The sequence below is a fragment of the Hyperolius riggenbachi genome, chromosome 3 (genome assembly GCF_040937935.1).
Source record: "Hyperolius riggenbachi isolate aHypRig1 chromosome 3, aHypRig1.pri, whole genome shotgun sequence".
NCBI classification, from domain to species: domain Eukaryota; kingdom Metazoa; phylum Chordata; class Amphibia; order Anura; family Hyperoliidae; genus Hyperolius; species Hyperolius riggenbachi.
This window is the reverse complement of record NC_090648.1, coordinates 346,296,090-346,315,167: the sequence shown is the minus strand read 5'-3', so window position 1 is coordinate 346,315,167 and position 19,078 is coordinate 346,296,090. Positions and strand designations below refer to the sequence as shown.

General features: G+C 45.2%; 1 protein-coding gene across 3 annotated transcripts in view; it reads left to right on the top strand.

Annotated features, from left to right (window-relative positions):
* CLTB (clathrin light chain B) overlaps positions 1–19,078 on the top strand; it is a 59,103-nt gene that overhangs the window by 20,683 nt on the left and 19,342 nt on the right. For 2 of the 3 annotated variants that reach the window (XM_068277037.1, XM_068277039.1), the window contains exons 2-3: positions 13,744–13,793; positions 16,547–16,664. In XM_068277037.1, coding sequence (XP_068133138.1) covers positions 13,744–13,793; positions 16,547–16,664 — 168 coding nt within the window. Of the gene's footprint in view, positions 1–13,743; positions 13,794–14,236; positions 14,397–16,546; positions 16,665–19,078 lie in introns of those variants that run through there. The other variant, XM_068277040.1, reaches the window with a different exon arrangement.

The following is a 19,078-nucleotide window of genomic DNA, read 5'->3' as shown; positions in this document are numbered from 1 at the left end:
AACCTGGGACCAAGCTTATTCGAAGGTTGTCTTAGGGTCAAGTGACGTGTGGACACCCAGACCAAGTCTCCTGGTCGGAACTTCCACTCCAGCGACCGTCTTTTGTCAGCTTGACCCTTCTGACTCAAAAAGGCCTTCTCCAGGTTACTTCTAACCGTCCCCCAAAGGTCCTTCAATGACTTTTGCCAGGCCTCCAGGGCTGGGAAAGGAGTGGAGGCTATAGGTAATGGGGAAAATTTGGGTGATCTCCCCGTCACCACCTGAAAGGGAGAGAATCCGGAGGACGAGTTTTTTAAATTATTCTGGGCAAATTCTGCGAAGGGCAGAAATCTGACCCAATCGTCCTGCGCCTCTGCCACATAACACCTTAAAAATTGCTCTAAAGACTGATTTATTCTCTCAGTCTGGCCGTTGGTCTGTGGGTGATAGCCCGATGAAAAAGATAGCTTTATGCCCATGAGGTGGCAAAAACCTTTCCAAAACCGTGAGACGAATTGGACTCCCCTGTCTGAAACTATGTCTTCGGGAATGCCATGTAAACGGAAGACATGAGTGATAAACAACTCGGCCAATTCCTGAGCCGAGGGGAGTCCTTTCAAAGGCACAAAGTGGGCCATCTTACTAAAACGGTCGACTATCACCCAAATGACCGCCATACCTTCAGACCTGGGAAGCTCGCCCACAAAATCCATGGACAGGTGGGTCCACGGCTCATTCGGGGTGGGCAAAGGCTGCAACGTACCGACAGGTGCCAGCCGGGAGGGTTTACTCTTGGCACATATCAAACACTCTTTTACGTATTCCTTACAATCCGCTGCCAAGGAAGGCCACCAGGCGCATCTGGCTATCAGATCCTGTGTCCTGGATGCCCCAGGATGCCCTGCGTTCTTATGTGCATGGAACATCTCAAGAACCTGCAGGCGAAAAGGCAGAGGAACAAACAGGACCCCTGCGGGCTTCCCTTCCGGAATGTCTTGCTGAAAGGGAGCCAATGTCTCCCTCCAATCCTCCCAAGTTTCAGTGGCTGCCAGTATTAATTTCTGGGGAATAATGGTCTCTGGAATGGAGGGCTGTGCTGTCTCTGACTCAAAACATCTGGATAGAGCATCCGCCTTAACATTCTTGCTCCCTGGGGTGTACGTAATAATGAAAGTAAACCTGGAGAAGAACAACGACCATCGAGCCTGGCGAGGGCTCAACCTCTTAGCCCCCTCGATGTACTCTAGGTTTTTGTGATCGGTGTAAACCGTGATGGTATGTTCAGCTCCCTCTAACCAGTGTCGCCATTCCTCGAAAGCCAATTTGATGGCCAAGAGCTCCCTGTTTCCAATATCGTAATTCCTCTCTGCAGGGGAGAACCTGCGAGAGAAATACGCACACGGGTGCATTCTACCCTGCAAGCCTGACCGCTGTGACAGCACAGCCCCCACCCCAACCTCCGAGGCATCTACCTCCACAATGAATGGGAAAGAGGCATCCACATGTCTGAGGATGGGTGCTGAACAGAATAGGCCCTTCAGGGTGGCAAAAGCATGTAAAGCCTCAGGAGACCAGTGAGTGGTATCTGCCCCCTTCTTAGTGAGGCAGGTAAGGGGAGCAATGACAGTGGAGTACCCCTTTATAAACCGTCTATAGTAGTTGGCGAAGCCAAGAAAGCGCTGAAGGGATTTCAACCCAACCGGCTGTGGCCACTCCAGAACAGCGGAGACCTTGGCAGGATTCATAGACAGGCCTGTGGTGGAAATTATGTACCCCAAGAACGCAACAGATGTTACTTCGAAGATGCACTTCTCAAGCTTTGCGTATAACGAGTTCTGCCTTAACTGATTTAACACAAACCTCACATGGTTTCTATGTTCAGTGAGGTTGTTGGAGAAGATAAGAATATCATCAAGATAAACTAGTACAAATTTCCCCAACACCTCCCGGAATACCTCGTTAATGAGTTCCTGAAAAACGGCCGGAGCATTACATAACCCGAAGGGCATCACCAGGTACTCATAATGCCCGTCTGGTGTATTAAAGGCCGTCTTCCACTCATCGCCCCTTCTTATACGTATCAGATTGTACGCGCCCCGCAAATCTAGCTTAGAAAAAATCTTAGCGTCAGTAACCTGAGTGAACAAATCATCTATCAGTGGCAACGGATAGCGATTCTTTATAGTAATCTTGTTGAGACCGCGATAATCGATGCAGGGTCGCAAGCCTCCGTCTTTCTTTTTGACAAAAAAGAACCCTGCTCCAGCAGGTGACCGGGACGGGCGAATGAAACCCTTGGCCAAATTTTCACGGATGTACTCCTGCATGGCCAATTTTTCGGGCCCTGACAGATTGTACAAGTGACCCCGGGGGGGAACACAACCTGAACGGAGATCAATGGGACAATCGAAAGGACGATGTGGGGGCAATTTATCAGCTGCCTTGGGACAGAACACATCAGAAAATTCAGAATACTGATCTGGTACCCCTTCCACCTGAAATCTGGTTTGCCCCAAGGTCAACTTCCCTAAACACCGCTGAAAACAACGAGGTGACCAAGTGGTTAACTGACCCGTGGCCCAGTCTATTTGAGGTGAATGAAGTTGCAACCACGGCATGCCTAGGATAATAGTTGAGGTAGACATGTGCAATACAAAAAACGATAATTGTTCCCCATGCAGTGCCCCTATGGTGACCTTCACCTCCGGGGTCTGTGACAGAGCACGATTCCGTTGTAGAGGGGAATCGTCTACTGCCGTGACCTGAATGGGAGGTGTCACAGGAGTGAGCGGAATACCCAACTCCTGAGCAAACTTAAAGTTCATAAAATTGGCCGCTGAGCCTGAGTCAATGAAAGCCTCAGTGGCCACAGATTTCTTCTCCCATGTAACTGTACAAGGGAGAAGCAATTTCTTTTCTTTAAGGGGTTCAAGTGGCGTGCCTAGGGTGTCACCCCCCACTACTCCTAGGCAAATTCGTTCCCCGACTTGTTCGGGCAGTTGATCCATCATTCTCCGCCTTCGCTCCACCTGGGTCAATTTCGAACAACCAATCTGCATTGGTTCGGGTGGAGGCAAGGCCGGAGGAGATGAGACAGACGGAGATGGCGTTACTAAGGGTGCAGCGGAGGGTGCCACATATGATGTTACCCTGGCACGGTGACTGCCCCGAATCTGCCTCTGATGGCGTAATCGACGGTCGACTCGAATGGCCGATGTGATGGCCTCATCGACTGTCCTGGGCTCGGGCAAGGTTAGCATTAAATCGGAGACCTCCTCCGACAACCCAGACAAGAAGTAATCCATGAGGGCAAAATTATCAAATCTGGCCGTGACTGACCATCTGCGAAATTCTGCCGCGTAATCCTCGACTGAACCCCTGTCTTGCCGCAAAAGTTTGAGCTTCCGCTCAGAGGTTGCCGCAAGATCAGGGTCGTCGTAAATTACGGCCATGGCCTTAAAGAATTCCTCTACCGAGGTCAGAGCAGTATCGGTAGGAGGCAGGTTGTATGCCCATGACTGGGAGTCACCAGTCAGTAAAGTTTTAATAAAGGTGACCTGTTGGGTCTCAGTCCCCGAGGATCGGGGTCTCAACTCGAAGTACGATAACACTCTACTCTGAAAATTCCGGAAGTCAGACTTGTGGCCGGAAAATTTATCTGGTACGGGCATACGTATGTCAGCACTAGGAGGGGATCGCACTGAATCAACTGACATCTGGAGGGTTCGCACAGAGCCTGAAAGGACATCAATCATAGTCTTGTGGCTACCCAGCACTTGGTTGATGTTTTCCACCGAAGTGGCAAGTGCGCCCAGACGGTCAGTGTGTGCGTCCATTTGCATTTTTTGGGTCTGGCGTTCTGTAACGATCGGTGGGCGCAGAGAGTATCTGATTACCGGTGATCTGCAGTATCACCGGAAATACAGATATATACCAGATTATAAGTGATCTGCAGTCTCACCGATAATCCGATATACAAACTAACCTCTGTTCACCTGAGTAGAGTGTAGTGTTTTGGTGTAACAGTAACACATAGAGGACAAGACCTCAATGCAGCAAGGAGTACTGCACAGATTCCTTCCGCAGACCTGAGCTCTCCAAGACGGGAGGAGTCAGACTGACAGTAGGAAGGACAGACTGAAAGTAACCTTCAGGAAGAAGGATCACTAACAGAGCGAGGAACCGCCTCTAACAGTAAGGTCGGTTCTCGAGGTCGGACAAGCCAGGTCGTACACACACGGACAGATAAAGTACAAGATCAGGAGGCAAAGGCGGAGTCAAAGTACAGGCAGGGTTCAGCAACGGGGTATCAGATATATCGGGGTACAAAATCAGGAGGCAGAAGCAGAGTCAAGGAACGAGCCGGGGTTCGGCAACAGAGTATCAGAAATATCGAGGTACAAGATCAGAGTTCAGGAGGATAGTCAAAGCAGGCAAAAGTCATAACATATAATGACAATCAAACTAGTACTTTAGCTATCAAATATCTAGCTAAGTGTAGGATTACAGCTCCAGCTGGTCCCGGCACACTTCAGGATCTGACTACGGATCTGGGTGCTCCCACGTATGTGATCACACACCAGACAAAGAGCAAGTGAATAACCAGCAGTATATATACTCTAGGACCTTTCCAGGACCTCCCTAATTGCTGGTCCAATGGGAGCAGTGGAATTTGTCAGCTGACCCAGCTGGTCAGCCGACTCCCTTCTAACTGCTATTTAAACTTTGCCTCTGTGCTCGCGCGCGTGTAAGTCTGAATCTTGGTGGACTATCAGTCCCAGCCACACCAGTACTGTCATGCAATGTATCTAGTGCGGGGGCCGCCTCTGATGCGGATTCCGCCGTTACCGATGCGGATTCCGCCGTTACCAATGCGGATTCCGCCGCACTGCCTATGCGGCATGCGGCGTTTTTTCCGCGTTGCGACGCCATGCTGGGCGCGGAAACAGCCGCCTCACCTTGAGAGATGGCGGATTTTCCGCGTTTCCTTACATAATCACTTGGAGATGAGCACAATATTAGAGTTTATGGTAACTGAAATAACACACAATCACATGGAAATGTGCACAGTAGAATCTTTATGGTAACAGTACAAATGCAGCAATATGTACCAATGTGCACAATATGTACAAATGTGCACAATATTAATCTTTAGGGTAACAGTACTAAGGCAGAATTATGTACGAATGTGCACAATATTAACCTTCTATTTGTAATAACAGGAAACAAAACATAAAAAAAATCAAATCCACACAGTGATATATCAGCAATAGCAGTTAATGACTTTCTTTGCCTGTGTAGTGTGTGTACAGCTAAAAAACTAATCAATACTACCATACTGTCCCTATGCATTCACTGACTGCCAATCCAAAACATCTCTCCCCATTTGTCTTTCTTCCCACAGAGTGGATGCCATAAAGGCATGAGGATGTCCTAATTTCAAAGCGTGCCATCGACATGTAATTTTCCTAAAGACACAAATCTTGCACCGTCTGTATCATCCTCTGTCCCTCTCCCGTCCCTCGATATTAGTTGATTTTACATTAAACTGCCATGCAGTCTAATCTGCCTCTCTAAAGAAGTTTTTTTTTTTTTTTAAACTTACATAGTTCTTTTTAACCTCTTTGGGACCAAGGACGTTAGGGTTAAGTCCTTTGTGTGGCGGTCTGTGGCTGATAGGACATAACTCTAACGTCTTTGAAGTCCCAATCCCCCCCACCCTCGACGCAATCGTGCACACCTGAGAGGGGACATTAAGCTGACATCTCCCCTCAGTTATTATGAGCTATCGCAATTGGCTCCTGATCACGTGATCACTGCGATCGCCGCCATATTTATTTCCTTTAAAGCAATTCCAGTTGCCTGGCTGTCCTGCGCCTCTAAAGCTGCATACTCACCGCATGACGGGTCCAGCAACGTCCCCTTGATGACGGTTGCTAGCGACGCCTCGTCCTGTTGATGGGTTAAGCGCAAGGTTATGCAACGTATATGGCGGTGCGTGCTAGACTTCCAGCGATCACGGTACTTTGCGCCCTGTCGTCAGGGATCTTAAAGATCCGATCTGCCATGTTGGTCTGTAGTCATAGTGCGACGCTAAGCGACGTTCACAATCGTGCACCTGTGCCCACCTCGCGACATTGTGTAAAAATAGATACATAGCTTAAAACTTTAGCAATAGACCCTGAACAAGCATGCAGCAGATCAGGTGTTTGACATTATTGTCAGATCTGACAAGATTTGCTGCATGCTTGTTTCTGGTGCTATTCAGAAACTCCTGCAGCCAAATAGATCAGCAGAGCTGTCCAGCAACTGGTATTGTTTAAAAAGAAATAAATATGGCAGCCTCCATGTATTTCTCACTTCAGGATCCCTTTAAGACTAAAAAAAAAACCTGTTTGACAGAATAACCCTGATTCAGCAAGTCTACACACATTTTGTGGCTATCTATCTTATGCTGGGAATACACCATGAGTTTTTTCTGCAGATAGATGGCTCAATAGATAATTTCCGACAGGATCTGATTTCGATCAATTTTGTGATCGATTTTCTCATAGAAGTGAGTGGAAATCGATCAGAAAAACGATCAGAAAATCAATCGGAAAGTAAATCTTCCAAAAAATTCTCATTGTGTCTTCCGAGCATTATTCCTGTGAATATCATTACTGTAGCTGATTGTAGCTACTACAGAATCAGGTAGCTGGCTGTGACAGAGCTGAGCAGGGAGGCGTAGCCTCCTGGAATGCCATAAAACATGTTTGTGATCACAGGGAGGGGACCCTTGTGTGGGAAATACACACCTTAATTGAATGTCTTTTTTTTCAAACACCATTAGTTCAGCTGATGCTACTCACAACCAAGAGTGTTACAGTTAAATATGGATTATATCATACTGAAAAACTGTGAAAGCTCCTAAAAGATAACTTTTTGAAATATATGTATTAAAGAAAGCTGACATTTTAGCAATACAGAAGACAGCATTGGCATCTTCCTGTAAAAAAAACTTTTTCCTTGACTGCTGTGCTGATTGGCTGCTTGTAATAGTCTCTGACCTCAATATTGTAGAACATGCACATCAGGGGTTCTGACTACACTCTGATTCCAATAACTACATGCATTTGTGTGACTGAGATCCTACTGAAAGCATATCGGTATAGCAGCCAGTTAACCAGTATATTTTAAGAAGGAATTACGATGGTAGCTTTCATATTCCTCTTACTGTAGTTTTTTTGGGATTATACTCCCAAAACTAAAATTTCAGTGACTATTCTTACCGTAGTTACATAAAAGTGAGAGACCGCCTGTATTGTTCGTGACCTTGCTCCCCTCCATGTCAGAGCCAGGCTGCACTGTGCAGGCTCAGGGCTTGCATCTGCACAGTAGACTACAGGTGACTACAAAATACTTAGATACTCATCTAAGAAGATGGAAGGCTCTGGATCCCATAGAGTCTTACTGGCCCTCTCTCTGTCTCCTTATTCAAGTGCTGCACCCCCCCCCCCCCCCCAATGAAATTATTCGTCTTGCAGGTTGAGCACGTCTCCAGCCCTCCTTGGGCAGCCTTCAGAAGTACTTTTGTCCCTGAGAACTTCTGAAGACAGTGGATCCGTACTGGGCACATGTGAGTCCGGGCTGGTGCGTTCGCAGTACTGATGCACCATGCTTCCGAAACCTTCCAAAGTGTTCCGAATGCACCAACAGCAGGGGGAACAAGAGACGGACAGAGGACTAGGAAGGCTGTATGGGATCCAGAGCCTTTCCTCTTCTTAGATAACATAGTCTTTTTTTTCAGTTTGCTTCTGAGCTGCTTTAAGTCCTGTAGGTTGAAAGGTGGAACCTCTTTGGATCAGACTCGTTTTTTTTCTGCACTATCCTCATATGCTTGATCAGACTGAGATTTCAGAAAAATATGATTAATCAGACCAGTTTAACCTCTTTGCTACATATTTGCTCCAGCTCTAATTCTCAATGAGCCCCTTGTAGACCCTTTTGGTGATGGACAGTGGTCATAATGAGCACTCTGGCTGGTTTCTGGCTACACCGCTCCTTATAGCGTACGCTGCAATACACTCTCTCTCATGGTCACCTTTACGGTCTCCAACAATTTGTACTGCAATTGTTCTGCAAGGTCAGAGTTCCCCAACCCAGTCCTTAAGGCCCACCAACAGTACATGCTTTGCAGGAAACCACAAACTTTCACAGGTGAAGTAATTAGTGTCTCACCAGAGCTAATTAATTACCTCTCTGCAGTGGCGGCTTCAGGTTTTGTTTTTTTTTGTGCTATGCAGGTGCTGGAACAACTTTTGGGGTAGCTGACAAATCAAAAAATGGGTGTGGCTATAACCTGTGCCGCGGCAAAATGGGCATGGCCATGGCCGGATGAGGGCAGAGCTAACTGTAATTTAAAGTGAACCCGAGGTGAGAGTGATATGGAGGCTGCCATATTTATTTCCTTTTAAACAATACTAGTTGCTTGGCAGCCCTGCTGATCTATTTGGCTGCAGTAGTGAACTGAATTACACTAGAAACAAGCATGCAGCTAATCTTGTCAGTTCTGACAATATTGTCAGAAACCCCTGACCTGCTGCATGCTTGTTCAGGGTCCGTGGTTGAAAGAATTAGAGGCAGAGGACCAGCACGGCAGCCAGGCAACTGGTATTGCTTAAAGGGACATATGTACGGTAGCCTCTATATCCCTCTTGCATCAGGTATCCTTAAGAATGCATAAATCAAAGGTTTGGTTGCAGGTTAATCAACTGGTATTGCTTAAAAGGAGATAAATATGGCAGCCTCAATATTATTCTCACCTCGGGTTCCCTTTAAAGGTGCAACCCAAAGACAGTGGGCCCACGTTTTGGTGACCCTTTACATAGAAAATTCACATCATTGTGCAGGTTTTCTCAAGAAAATACACGTAATGTGAGCAGATTTGCCCAGAAAATACGTTCAACCATGTCGGCAGATTTGACCAAAAAACACGTTGAATCATGTTGGCAGATTTGATCAAAAAACACGTTCAATCATGTGGCAGATTTGACTAGAAAACACGTTCAATCATGTGGCAGACCTGACCATAAAACACTTCAATCATGTGGCAGACCTGACCAGAAAACACTTCAATCATGTAGCAGACTTGATCAGAAAACACTTCAATCATGTAGCAGACTTGATCAGAAAACACTTCAATCATGTGGCAGACTTGATCAGAAAACACCTCAATCATGTAGCAGACTTGATCAGAAAACACCTCAATCATGTAGCAGACTTGATCAGAAAACACCTCAATCATGTAGCAGACTTGATCAGAAAACACCTCAATCATGTGGCAGACTTGATCAGAAAACACCTCAATCATGTGGCAGACCTGACCAGAAAACACTTCAGTCATTGTAGCAGACTTGATCAGAAAACACTTCAATCATGTAGCAGACTTGATCAGAAAACACTTCAATCATGTGGCAGACCTGACCAGAAAATACATTCCATCATGTGGCAGACTTGCCTAGCAAATACACCTGCTAAAACATAAAAAAAAAACATTTACTCATCTGCAGCAGACCTCCTGTCCCGGCCTCCATTCGGCGCGCAGCTCCCACGATCCTCTGCAGCCAGCAACTGAAACTCCCGACGCTGAGAGCAGGGCTACGGGAAAATGGCGCCCGAAGCCCTGCACTGCAGACTCAAGTCTCCAGAGCAGGGCTTCAGACACCATTGCTGCCGGTGAACTGACACGGCGTCTATTAGATGCCGAAAGTCAGTTCACGGTGGGGGGTGCTTGGAGAATTTTAGGTGGTGCTTCAGCACCCCAAAGCACCCCCCTGGCGCCGCCACTAGCTCTCTGTAGCTCTCTACAAAACATGCACTGTTGATGGGCCCTGAGGACAGGGTTGGGGAACATGCTAGAAATCAAACAAGACAGGTCTTGCCTTTATTAATTTCATTACCATTAAAGCAGCTGAAACTGATACACAACCAACTCTGCTAACTGACCAGTCTTGTGTAGACTTTTCATTGTAAGTGGGTTTAGTATTTGCTATTCTATTTATTAAACATGAATAAAGTGTATTACATTTTGGGTTACCCTGTGCTACAATTATTACTTTTCTAATGATCCCATTTATAGTGTGTGTGTATATATATGGTCAAGTTCTGAGTACTGAGTTGTCGGTACCCATTCTGCAAGGTTTTTATATGCTGCTGTGTTACTGCACTGCATGCCAGACAGGCATGGGATTACAAATGCTGCCATTCGGGTGCATAAATTGCAGCTGGAAGCCAATCAGAGGCACAGTTCATCCATACATGTGAGAGCCCTTTTGTAGTGTAGACTAGAGAGCCCTCAGTGTAGACTAGAGCATTTTGCAAAGAAGATGAATGTTCCAAGCAGATCTGTGCAGCAAAACACCTTCATAGATTCCAGCCTGGCTAAGCACAGAGCTCTTAAAGTCTGCCGGGAGAAGGTTAATCATTACAGCATGGCTCGGTGGTCACTCATAACAGTAGTGAAGGATGAACACCCACCCCTACACAGCTTTGTGGGGAGGCACAACACACATTGCTTTCCCCATTTTCCGCAAAACTGAACATATTCAGCACCTTGGGCTTAGGTCACTATGCAAATTTGCTCAGCTAGCTGCAGTGCACGAGTTGTGTAGTCCTAGTACGCACCTGTTCTCAAGGGCGGTACCGTAGATCTCACGCAGTTCTTATAGTTCAGGCATGCAGTAAAGCATGCACAGGCTAAGACAGCTTACTGTAGTCAACCACATTCTACCATGCTGTTTCTGAAACAACCACATTGTACTGTGGTCAATCAGTCTTTAAAACATGGTGTTGTGGTCACTAGATCTCTGTAATATGGTATTGTGGTCGCTCAGTCTCTGTAAAATTTCAAAGCTCAGATGGTCCAGGATCCAGTGCCCATTATGCTGTTAGAAACTAATAAAAATGTCATAGAGCCCCATTATTTCTAGGCACACCCCTGTACACGTGTGGGGGCTTTTTTGCCTTGCTGCAGCAAGCCCAAGAAACATGGACATGAAAACTTAATGCAAACATAGTCCTTAGTTGGTGTGAAACCCAGAACACTATTTTTATAAAGCAATGGTGCTAGTTTGTTAGTTAGTTTAGTCACCATCCAGTCCACATCTGTAGTTGAAGTGATCACCTGTGCATGTAGCTGTGCATGACTTTTGTATTTAAACGATCTTTGGCAAAGCACATCATGTGCTTCATAAAAAATGAAAGAGGTGTTGTCAAAAGAATACTGGGCATTGAGCTGATATGAGCCTTTCTGTAACAGTAAGGTATTGTTTTCCAACAAATCAGCTTAAAGGGACACTTGAGTCAAACAAAAAAAATGAGTTTTACTCACCTAGGGCTTCCAATAGCCCCCTGAAGCTCTCTGCTGCCCTCGCCGTCTCTCTCCGATCCTCCTGGCCCCGCCGGCAGCCACTTCCTGTTTCGGTGACAGGAGCTGACAGGCTGGGGACGCGAGTGATTCTTCGCGTTCCCAGACACATTAGCACCCTCTATGCTGGTATATGATATATGCTATGGCAGCATAGATAGCGCTATTGTGGCCAGGAACGCGAAGAATCACTCGCGTCCCCAGCCTGTCAGCTCCTGTCACGGAAACAGGAAGTGGCTGCCGGCGGGGCCAGGAGGATCGGAGGGAGACGGCGAGGGCACCGGAGAGCTTCAGGGGGCTATTGGAAGCCCCAGGTGAGTAAAACTCATTTTTTTTGTTTGACTTAAGTGTCCCTTTAAGGTACGTACACACGTATACACGTCCAACAAAATGCACAACCCATACCACTACATGACTGACACCACGACAACGTGTTTACATGGCTTGTATTCTCCACGCACCAACCAACTGAATGGCCAACTCATTTACATACTGCGCACGCACAAGCAAAAACGACAGACTGCACAACAAGGCCGCATTCAAAACAAGTGCGTAGTTCAAACAACACTGTACACATGTGGTCAACTGCACAATATTAGCCCAACTGGCAAACCACCTGTTATCAGTCGCTCGTCTAGTCGTTTGCCACACATACACACGCCTGATTATCATTCAACAGACCAAATAAACAATCAGGCGGTTTGGCTAAGTGCATGTGTGGGCCTTTAAAAAAAAGGACCAGAGTGCAAACATTCACTCAGATGATCAGGAGAGCATAACCATTGCCCTAATGCAGGATCTAAAGACACAATGGAAAGAAAGTCTGCACAACACACAAATTCGTCAGAATTTGCTGGCATGGAATTCTCTTGACACCTGAGATGAAATATACTGTATTGGCCTTGATAAAATGCAAAGGAAAAAAACTGTTTAAAGCCATACTCCGGACAGTAATGTCTTCCTAATCCTATATAGCCACCCATAAGCAGTGGACAGACACCATAAGCCAGTAAAGTGTACTGCACATGTATGTTATTGTATTTATAAAGCGCCAACATATTACGCAGCGCTGGACATTAGTTAAGGTTACAGACACTATTTAGGGGTTACATACAGCAATAAGACAATACAGGAATACAAGAAAAAACAGTAATGGAGGTGCATGATCTGGTAGGACACAAAAGGAGGAGGACCCTGCCCGAAGGCTTACAATCTAGAGGGAAGGCTTACAATCTATGTAACAGAACGGCGCATTTGCGGCTGGGCCAGTGAGCATCAGGCTGGGCTCCTATAGGGGCAGCGTAGCTTTCAACTAGAGGCGACATTTACACTATTACTCCCGTGGGAGCCTAAAATGCTGTTGGGATGATCCAACGACTATTCTGATGACCAAAAAGGGAATTTCTCATCTACAGTCCGTTTTTATTGAAACATTATTATTCTTACTACTTTATTACTGTACAGAATGGTTATTTTTTCATTGTATTTGCTGTAGTGCTCCTTTAAGGAGGTTTAGTAGTCAGTAAGAATGATTAAAGTGTACCTGACCCGGAGCTCAGGTACAAAATGAGATGCTTACCTAAGAGAGGGAAGCCTCAGGATCCTATTGAGGCTTCCCTCAATGTTCTGCTGATCCTCTTGCCAAGTGTGTACTTGTGCACAAGTAGCTCCAGCTCACTGCGCAGGCACGAGCATGGATTCCGTCAAGAGCTTGTCAGATTCCTTTGGGGCAGTCCGCGCTCGGCAATAGTAGACCAGAGGACAGCGTCGGATGCCTCTAGATCCAGAGGCTTCCCTCTCTTAAAGGAGAACTGTAGTGAGAGGTATATGGAGGCTGCCTTATTTATTTCCTTTTAAGCAATACCAGTTGCCTGGCAGCCCTGCTAATCTATTTGGCTGAAGAAGTGTCTGAATCACACCAGAAATAAGCATGCAGCTAATCTTGTCATATCTGTCAAAATTGTCAGAAACACCTGATCTGCTGCATGCTTGTTCAGGGTCTATGGCTGAACGTATTAGAGGAACAGCAGGATAGCCAGGCAACTGGTATTGCTTAAATGGAGATAAATATGGCAGCCTCCATACATCTCTCTACAGTTCTCCTTTAAGGTAAGTATTTAACTTTTGACCCAAGATTTGCCCCAAGCTGCTTCAATATATTTTTTGAAGGCAAGATTATTTTAGATATCAGTGTTGCTTAACAAATTAAGATCAATTCTACAGTTCCTGAGTGAAAACATTAACTATAGTGGGTAATTTATTGCAATGGTAAAAAAGGACTTTGACACTGTTTGTTTTCGATGTCTAGAAACAAATTAATTACCAAGGTCATTTATTACTGCTATCATCTCTTATAGGTGGGTATGATGACCTAGTGACCACACCAGTAAATGGAGATATAAATGGGGTAAGTCTAAACAATGAATTTGAGATCCTGAATCAAGTTAAAAAAATAGGATGAATTAAAGCCTTGTTTTTTACTGTAGTAGATCAGAATACTACTTGAGCTATAAAAGTACTGCGCAAGGAGGAATTTTCTTTACAAACACTTTTTGTGTGAATTTTAAAAACTGACAGCAGGTTGATTTTTTTCCAGACATTGCACATGTTTGTCCTGTGACAAACATTGTACGGCTATGTGGATCATTACATTGTGAAATGTTCAGTGATCATAAAACTGTGCATGAAAAAAAACGCACTTGGACACTGCAGGAGCTGGCGCAAATGCAACCTAACTATAGAACTAAACTTTAATAAACTACTAGATCACTGACTGGTGATTTGGATGTGATGCTAAGCAGTGTAGTTGTAACAGAAATTTTCAGATCAGCAAGTACAGTTGCAGTTGAGATGTGGGCGGAGTATAGCAGGTGCTCAGAGTCTGTTAAACAACATGTCCTCTAACTACCAAAACATGTTATCTAAATACCAACCCATGGCATCTAAATATCAATATATGCCATCTAAGCACCAAAACATGTCATCTACACCTCAGGGAACGAAAACTCTAGTAAGTAACCATTGTTAATCGCTAGAGAGAGACATAGGGTTTCTGCTACAATGCCAGGTACGAAGGCTTGTTTACTCAACCAAACTTTCAATATAATAGTATACAGGAACAACCCTAAGGCCTGGGGTCCACTGGGCAAGCCCTTTATGTAGCAATCCCTAGCGCATTTTCAGGCGAGATTTTTATGACAATCGGAAGTGCTGTACATTCTACTGCCGGCGATTGTGCAGTGCTTTCAATTTGGGTCTTTTTTAGTTGTTGTTGTTGTTTATTTGTTTCATGTGGAAGTAAAGTAAAAAAAAAACCTTAACGGACCTCCTGAAGATTATTTACGCTGTCTTCCTGTGCGTAGCCCTGTCCCCTAGCACAAGAGGTCACAGGTGCATCTCTATCTCCAAATACAGAAGTGCAGATGATCTTGGGAGACCTTCCAAGTAGTAAAAGCGATTCAAAAAAGATTTTGGCATTGGAGTGTAAGTGCTCCAAAAATGCTGCATGCACTGCGATTGCAAGCGCAACGGAAAGTGCTCAAGTGGGCCGCAAGCCTAGCACATAACCAGAAGCAGACTTGCACAGGAGCGATATATAACTATCTGTATAGGACTTATAAATATTTAGTAACTACAAAATGAGCTGTACAGCACAGGTGGAATGTCACTAACATTTCATCTCAGGTGATTCATTTTGTGCTTGTAGCCCAGCCAGAGATCTAGTCATTCCTGCTTGGCTTCCTACTATGTAACCAAACCTTGAAATAATGGAACAAGACATAAAAGCTGGATAAAGGGATTAACATATGTGTCACCCATAACTACTGTAACTGCTTTATGCTTGCTTGTTTTTATTTTGGGACCAGGCCTGAGTATATGATATATGGCTGCTACAGGTTATAGCTTTACTTACAGTAACATACAGTGCTGTTTAGTGATGTATGAAAAGTGTGCTAATAAAGATTTTTTGTGTTGAACATAGGCATAAATTAGAATACTTACTATATTTTTAAACCTGAACTGTTAAAGCTGATTGGTTTCTAGGGGCAACAAGCCATTTCTTCTCAAGCACACCTTCCATGCATGCAGATGAGCATACATGTCTGTAGCATATGGAGCCCTGATAACTTGCTACTGAGTACATACTGGTGGCAAGATAGGACAAGACAGCAGTTTCATCAGTAATTACTTGAGTGGCCTTGTAGAGCATTACACAAGAGAGAATGGTTTAATTAATCATTCTATTCTGTATTATTTCTTGAATAATGCTGGGCTTGTCCAACCTGATGATCTGCTTAGCTGAGCTAATTATATCACCCAGCACACCCAGCTTTATGGGAAAAGCAGTAAGACACACAAGTCACAGCGTACATTTGATAAAGGTGCCCGTTTAAGGGCTCATTCACACTGTGTGTTGCGCTGTCAGTTTTGACGCAATGCACATAGTGTACAATCCACATGGCAACATGAAAGTCCATACACTTTCATGTTACCATTCACATTACAGCGGTGCATTCCCAAGCGTTTTATCGCATGACGCACATGTTTCCCAATGGGTTCTACCGTGTAGGCTGCCGACGTCTGCGCTTTAGCGCACCACGATGTGCATTTCATGCAATGGCAATGTATATACGAAATTACGTTAGTGCATGTGTTTTGTAGTGTGAAAGAGAGCAGGAATAGCGGAAGCAGAGTATCGGTAAATTTACTGATATTGTACTACAACATTTGTATAGCAAAATATTGGTAATATTTACCGATATTTTACTATGACTTAACCTCTCCCTACTCTCACACAGAACCCTCCCCTGGTGGTGCTTAACCTTAACCACCCCCTCCCCCCTCCGCCCATGTGAGGCCCCTGCTTTGCAAATTGCGGCTACAAATAGTCGGTGCTTCACTGCACATCTTGCACCCTTTTTAACTGCTCCACAGAGGTGGGCCTAGGACAGATTTTTCTTTTACATTTCTTTTTTAAATTTTTTATCTGAAATGTAACAGGTACATGGAAGTAAATGGCTGAAGAGAATAATGTCATGAATAATGTGATTAAACTACTAACACAGTGAAAGATTCCTATGGGGCAGTTGTTGGATTTTCAGCTCTCCAGAAGATGAATATGTGCAGCACAATAGACTGCGTGTTTGTTTTGTATTAAAGGATTCTTCAGGATTCAACGATGGATATGCAGCTATAGCACAAGCTGACCGCCTCACTCAGGAGCCAGAAAGTCTCCGCAAGTGGAGAGAAGAGCAGAAGGAACGCCTGGAGGAACTTGGTATGATGAGACTATGGGCCAGATTTATCAAGAGTGTCTGAGACAAAATATTGGTAGGTTTTTAGAAATCCATGCAGAACTGTCTCAGGCATCTTAAAGAGAACCCGAGGTGGGTTCTAACAATGCTATCAGCACACAGAGGCTGGGTCTGCATATACTGCCCATCCTCTGTTGCTATACCGATCCCCCCTAAGCCTCCCCTGCACTTTGCTATGCCCCCATAAATCACCCCGCCGTGCTGTCGGCACACAGCGTGTCGCAGCCAGCTGTTTAGCTCTGTAAGTGTCAGTCTCGCTACTCCCCCGCCTCCTCCATAGCGCCGGTCCCCGCCCACGTCCCTTTCCTCTCTGCTGATTGGAGGGAAGGGACGCGGGCGAGGACCGGAGCTATGGAGGAGGCAGGGGAGTGGCGAGACTGACACTTACAGAGGTAAACAGCCGGCTGCGAGACGCTGTGTGTCGACAGCACGGCTGGGCTGGGTGATTTATGGGGGCATAGCAGAGTGCAGGGGGGGGGGCTTAGGGGGGATCAGTATACCAAGAGGCTGGGCAGTATATGCAGACCCAGCTTCTGTGTGCTGATAGCATTGTTAGAACCCACCTCGGGTTCTCTTTCAGAAATCATTAGATACAGTGGCTTGCAAAAGTATTCGGCCCCCTTGATGTTTTCCACATTTTGTCACATTACTGCTACACACATGAATCAATTTTTATTGGAATTCCACGTGAAAGACCAATACAAAATGGTGTACATGTGAGAAGTGGAATGAAAATCATACATGATTCCAAACATTTTTTACAAGTAAATAACTGCAAAGTGGGGTGTGCGTAATTATTCAGCCCCCTTTGGTCTGAGTGCAGTCAGTTGCCCATAGACATTGCCTGAGGAGTGCTAATGACTAAATAAAGTGCACCTGTGTGTAAACTAATGTCAGTACAAATACAGCTGCTCTGTGACGGCCTCAGAGGTTGTCTAAGAGAATATTGGGAGCAACAACACCATGAAGTCCAAAGAACACACCAGACAGGTCAGGGATAACGTTATTGAGAAATTTAAAGCAGGCTTAGGCTACAAAAAGATTTCCAAAGCCTTGAACATCCCACAAACCACTGTTCAAGCGATCATTCAGATATGAAAGGAGTATGGCACAACTGTAAACCTACCAAGACAAGGCCGCCCACCTAAGCTCACCAAACAAGGAGAGCGCTAATCAGAAATGCAGTCAAGAGGCCTATGGTGACTCTGGACGAGCTGCAGAGATCTACAGCTCAGGTGGGGGAATCTGTCCATTAGACAACTATTAGTCGTGCACTGCACAAAGTTGGCTCTTATGGAAGAGTGACAAGAAGAAAGCCATTGTTAACAGAAAAGCATAAGAAGCCCCGTTTGCAGTTTCCCACAAGCCATGTGGGGGACACTGCAAACATGTGGAAGAAGGTGCTCTGGTTGGATCAGACCAAAATGGAACTTTTTGGCCAAAATTCAAAACACTATGTGTGGCAGAAAACTAACACTGCACATCACTCAGAACACACCATCCCGGCTGTCAAATATGGTGGTGGCAGCATCATGCTCTGGGGGTGCTTCTCTTCAGCAGGGACAGGGAAGCTGGTCAAAGTTGATAGGAAGATGGATGGAGCCAAATACAGGGCAATCTTGGAAGAAAACCTCTTGGAGTCTGCAAAAGACTTGAGACTGGGGCAGAGGTTCACCTTCCAGCAGGACAACGACCCTAAACATAAAGCCAGGGCAACAATGGAATGGTTTAAAACAAAATATATCCATATGTTAGAATGGCCCAGTCAAAGTCCAGATCTAAATCCAATCGAGAATCTGTGGCAAGATCTGAAAACTGCTGTTTACAAACGCTGTCCATCTAATCTGACTGAACTGGAGCTGTTTTGCAAAGAAGAATGGGCAAGGATTTCAGTCTCTAGATGTGCAAAGCTGGTAGAGACATACCCTAAAAGACTGGCAGTTGTAATTGCAGCAAAAGGTGGTTCTACAAAGTATTGACTCAGGGGGCTGAATAAATAACGCACACCCCACTTTGCAGTTATTGATTTGTAAAAAATGTTTGGAATAATGTATGATTTTCGTTCCACTTCTCACGTGTACACCACTTTGTATTGGTCTTTCACGTGGAATTCCAATAAAATTGATTCATGTTTGTGGCAGTAATGTCACAAAATGTGGAAAACTTCAAGGGGGCCAAATACTTTTGCAAGCCACTGTAGTGCAGATTCCTTCTAAAACTGTTGTAAAATAGGAGGAGCTAGGAAGGTTTCTCAGACAGTGCAGTGTGTGAGGGGAATTCCTGTTTGCTGAGGTAACCAACACACCTGCTGTATTGATAGCAGCAGGCTATTGCTGAGGAGGAATTCAGCAGGGGGAGGAGCACATCACAAATCATG